The 5152-nt window shown below is 44.4% G+C and overlaps 1 protein-coding gene across 1 annotated transcript; it reads right to left on the reverse strand.

The window, feature by feature from the left end:
• Positions 1–2728: 2728 nt before the first annotated feature.
• On the reverse strand, positions 2729–5152 carry CCR75_007417 (uncharacterized protein; the record flags this gene model as incomplete). The annotated part of the gene is made up of 1 exon (XM_067965478.1): positions 2729–5152. The coding sequence occupies one exon, from the start codon at positions 5150–5152 to the stop codon at positions 2729–2731; it is 2424 nt and encodes an 807-aa protein (XP_067822589.1).

The raw sequence follows: 5152 nt of genomic DNA on the forward strand, positions 1-5152 counted from the left end.
AGGGGCGGTGCTAAGCGGCCAGAAATTTATGTGATGTAGTGCCTGTGGAGCGTTATCTGAGCTTTTTCTCATGGGATGAAGCCAAGCACCCGCACCGTCGACCGCTGCCCGAAATTGTCAGTATTATTCAGTCGGTAAGGCATTTTGCAACATGCCCAAACTATGCTATCGAATTACTGACTCCCATCTCATGATGCAGTCGGTGGGCAAGATTGAAGAGGAATTAAAACAGTTGGGCTCCCGTTATTCGGAGAAAAAGCAGCAGCTAGTTGGGTTGCAACGCAAAAAAGGGTAGGCTGTCGATAAATGTGTAATGCAATCTAAATGATAGAATCTTGATACGTTCGTGGCTCTAGAGGCAACTTAATGGTGGCAAATCTGAATGATGTGCTGACGCCGGATGTTGTATCCAAGTCGGACTTTGTGAACACAGAGTATTTGCAAACGATGATAGTAGTCGTACCGAAGAACTTGGAGGAGCAATGGCTACAAGAGTATTCACAGATTGGCGATCAGATTGCCGAGTATGGTCCAAAGGGCTCTCGCGGGAACGTGCGTGGATCCCCAATTGTACCGGGTTCTTCTCGCAAATTGCTTGAAGAAGGTGACTGTGCTATCTTTACAGTGACGATGCTTAAAGGCCAATACCAATCTGGATTCGTTGACAAGGAAGGCAATTTTGAATCGGGCACCACGGTAGACTACATTGGAGACTTCAAGACGCGCGCAAAAGAAAAGCGCTTTGTTGTCCGTGAATTCAATTATGATCCTACCAGTCACGCGTCAAACGAAGAAGCTATTGCTGAGCTTGAAGTCGAGGTTGACCGATTGTGGTCGGCGCTTCTTCGTTGGTGCAAGGCGCACTTTGGAGAGACTTTTATCGCGTGGATGCATATCAAGGTAATCGCTATTTGATCATATATTTGAAATGGTGTATATTTTAAAAATCTTGGTTTTCTTGTTTAGATGATTCGAATATTCGTGGAATCGGTGCTTCGCTATGGTCTTCCAATAAATTTCGTCGTTGCTATGTATCGGGTCAGTCCTTCCTTCTTATAGTTTTGAAATGTCCTGAACGTTAACTTTTGTATGATGTTACTGTAGCCTCACCCGAATAAAGAGAAGAAGCTGCGAGCAGTGCTTTTAAAGAAGTATGCGCATCTACAGCCAGCACAGTTTTCAGGTCTTGAAGAGGGCTCTTCAGGATCAACACAGGTTGAGTACTACCCGTATGTCACAAACTCTTTCCAGCCGCTGAACACCACTTAAGCTGGTGTACGAAAAGTTTATGCGTAGGCAGAAGGATTAATGGGCTGTTTGAAATCTAAAAAATTGTGGGCGCAATTCGCGTTACAATATCATCTAAAAGCTGCCTAGTAGTTCTGGGCTACGCTGTAGCCCATAGGCTTAGGAACATTGATGCGTCGCAAGCTAGGGCCCTCACGCACTACATGTCAAAGACGATAGACACAAGCTTCGAGAGCTACTTATGTTAATGATCTCAACAATTTTGTGCAATTAATGTCAAAATCTAGCAAAGTCTTAAAGAGATCGAGAAAAGACGCTGACAATTACTTTTGACACGACTCACTTCACCTTCGTCTTTATTCCGCGGTAAAATCATCTGGATTAGCGCGAGATGCTATTGCACTATATCTCAGATTTCTTTAATAATTTACGCGCAAGGTAATTTTCCCTTTATTGCGGCTCAGAAGGAACGAATTGACGATAATAGAGCACAAATTAGAGCAGCCAGTAGGCCTTAAAATGGCCATGCAGAAGTATCGATAGGCGTAATCTCTTTAGGTGAAAGCTCAATTAATTTTGCATTTCCAAGTAAGACAAAGCAAGCTGAGCTGACTCCTTCGTGACATCTCCTAACTTTCCTTGAGTTATAATATAGGCGATGAAGACGCAAATGTAAGACGTGGCAGCAATATCAAAGACCGCATGAAGCCTCAACGAATCATATTGAGCCACCAGCTGCACTTCATGGAATATCAGTCGCCAACCTTGGAACGCTCGACCCGCAATCCAACCTTACAAATAAGAGCGGATCCCGTGATAAAAAATAGTTTGATTTTCGTACGAGATTGTTGGTTGCGACGTGGCGCAGAACGTTAAAGATACAGCTTGGCATCGCACAAATGTAGTCTTCGAATACCCTCGAATCACAGAATCGTAACACTGGTTCGCTTTAGATAACGCTTACAGTTCAAGAGTTCTTGCTCAATGTCTGTCGTGCCCTTGATACCCTTCAATATTAAAAAAATGCATAGCCCAATATTTATGTCTTGTCAGACCGCCAGGTGTTAAACAATTCCAAGTACACTCAATTGCTACGAATCGCATGGCTCAAACGTGGTTCTGGACGGGTGTAAGGACATCACGACTTTGTACAGGCGAGCTGTAAGATTATTAAAGACGCCTTCGGGCCTGTATGAAGGTTCATGGTAGCATAGCCACAATGTTTCCTTATACAATTACAATAAATTGTGACTTATTCATTATTTAAAGTTTCGAAGTGTCAGCGGTCCCAACCATTTAGAAGCCTCTCGTGCAAGCGGCTTGATAGATTGAATAATACAGGAAAGAAACTTTTCGAATACAGAAACAACACAATATACATATACGGCATTTTATTTCTCATTGTAATTTTGTAAGCATAAAACGATGTTAAAAAGCAATAAAAACAATTTCTTCACTACTGCACGCCTTCTCTTGCTATTCAAAGAGCGTCAGACTTTTTATTATCCATTTGCAAATTGTCATCGAGATATAGAATTTCGTCTTTCGGCATCTTGGTCTTCGAGGCAAACGCGTCGTCTGTCTTATCATCAGCGAAGTTCTCGTACGATGTACCAGCAGAATTGTTATCGATGCCAGTTTTAGATGCCTTCGCATCTACATACTTGGATGCTGCGTGGGGGGAAACATCAATGCTATCATTGTCGTCGTTCAAGTCGTGTCTGCCGTTTTTAGCTAAAACATCGTCATCCTCTTCGTACCAAGATTTTTTTGATACAAAAAATCCCTTTGATGGAGAGTTAGGGGGGTCTACGACGGCATCGTCATTGATCCATGACTTCGAAGTCTTATCAGTTGCAACGTCGTCATCATCTTCAATGGTACCATAATTCGTGTCGTTGTAAGTCGTGCCAACAGAGTTGTTATCGATGCCGCCCTTGGAAGATTTCGTAAAGGCAGACTTGGTTGCCGTGTACGGAGTAGCATCAAGACTGTCATCATCGTCAGCCGAGTCGTACTTGCCGTTCTTCGTTAAAGCGTCGTCGTCTTCATCGTCCAGCCAGCTTTTCGATCCATAAGATGGAGAGGCAGGAGAATTTACGCTGGCATCGTCATCAATCCATGCCTTCAAAGTCTTATGGGTTGCAACGTCGTCATCGTCTCCAATTGTACCATAATTCGTGTCGTTGTAAGTCGTGCCAACAGAGTTGTTATCGATGCCGCCCTTGGAAGATTTCGTAGAGGCAGACTTGGTTGCCGTGTACGGAGTGACATCAAGACTGTCATCGTCGTCAGCCGAGTCGTATTTGCCGTTCTTCGTTAAAGCGTCGTCGTCTTCATCGTCCAACCAGCTTTTTGATACATAAGATGGAGAGGCAGGAGAGTTTACGCTGGCATCGTCATCAATCCATGCCTTCGAAGTCTTATCAGTTGCAACGTCGTCATCGTCTCCAATTGTACCATAATTCGTGTCGTTGTAAGTCGTGCTAACAGAGTTGTTATCGATGCCGCCCTTAGAAGATTTCGTAAAGACAGGCTTGGCTGCCGTGTACGGAGTAGCATCAAGACTGTCATCATCGTCAACCGAGTCGTATTTGCCATTCTTCGTTAAAGCGTCGTCGTCTTCATCGTCCAACCAGCTTTTTGATACATAAGATGGAGAGGCAGGAGAGTTTACGCTGGCATCGTCATCAATCCATGCCTTCGAAGTCTTATCAGTTGCAACGTCGTCATCGTCTCCAATTGTACCATAATTCGTGTCGTTGTAAGTCGTGCCAACAGAGTTGTTATCGATGCCGCCCTTAGAAGATTTCGTAAAGACAGGCTTGGTTGCCGTGTACGGAGTAGCATCAAGACTGTCATCATCGTCAACCGAGTCGTATTTGCCGTTCTTCGTTAAAGCGTCGTCGTCTTCATCGTCCAACCAGCTTTTTGATCCATAAGCAGCATTTGTTGGTGGGGAGTCTATGATACTTTTCGTAGCGTGATCAAGATTCTCGCGAAACTTATGACTACCAGGGCTGACATCGCGTCTTGGTAGTTGATCGTCGAGAATAGGATACGATGTCGGATCCAGTGGTGACGTCAAGTCAACTTCATCTAGAGACCCGGGGTTGTCCGAGTATGCGTACTTTTTCGATGGATTGTTGTCTTTCGTCGTCAAGGGGTATTCTTCACTACCGCTATCATCGATCCAGGCTTTCGACGATGTTTGGGAGGGCACGTCCTCATCCTCTCCTGTGGTGCCATACATAGGGTCATTGTAAGTACTTCCGACAGAGTTGGATTCAATGCCTTCTTTGCCGGACTTCGAAAAAGACTTTGTTCCCGGGGAGGCTTCCGAATCATCGATATCGTTGTAGTACTCCATGCCATTCTTGTTCACGTCGTTTGTCGAGCGTTTGGATAGCGAAGGTTCTTCGTCTGAATCAGCATCTGAGTATGAAGGATTTGACTGAATTGGGGACGATGAATCTTTCGTTGTAGTTGTCGATTCATACTGACTTCTGACGGACGAACTAGGGTTTAAGTCAGTCAAACTAACCTTTTTGTTACTTGAATAGTGTGTCTGCGGACCGTCGTCTTCATCATCGTAAATATTCTTCAACGCATCAAGGAGCTCGTCGTCTGATAGACCACTGCCATCGCCTTCAATCATAGACGTGAGAAGATGCTTAAACTCACTTACATTGAGTTTGCTGAGGTTGTCGACAAAAGCTGCGTCCAGATGAGGTAATTTATTTGAATCATCGTTGTCTGTAGTGTTTTCATTCTTTGAACTAGAAGGAAAGTTGTTGCCAGCGTTAAGAGTATCTGAGTCTTTCGAGCGCAGATACTCTGAGTTGCCAGCAGTTGCTTCAGTGACAGCGACGGCTGCAAGTATCAGGCCAGTAGCAAACTTCAT

The sequence above is a fragment of the Bremia lactucae genome, linkage group LG1 (genome assembly GCF_004359215.1).
Source record: "Bremia lactucae strain SF5 linkage group LG1, whole genome shotgun sequence".
In the NCBI taxonomy this organism is placed as follows: domain Eukaryota; phylum Oomycota; class Peronosporomycetes; order Peronosporales; family Peronosporaceae; genus Bremia; species Bremia lactucae.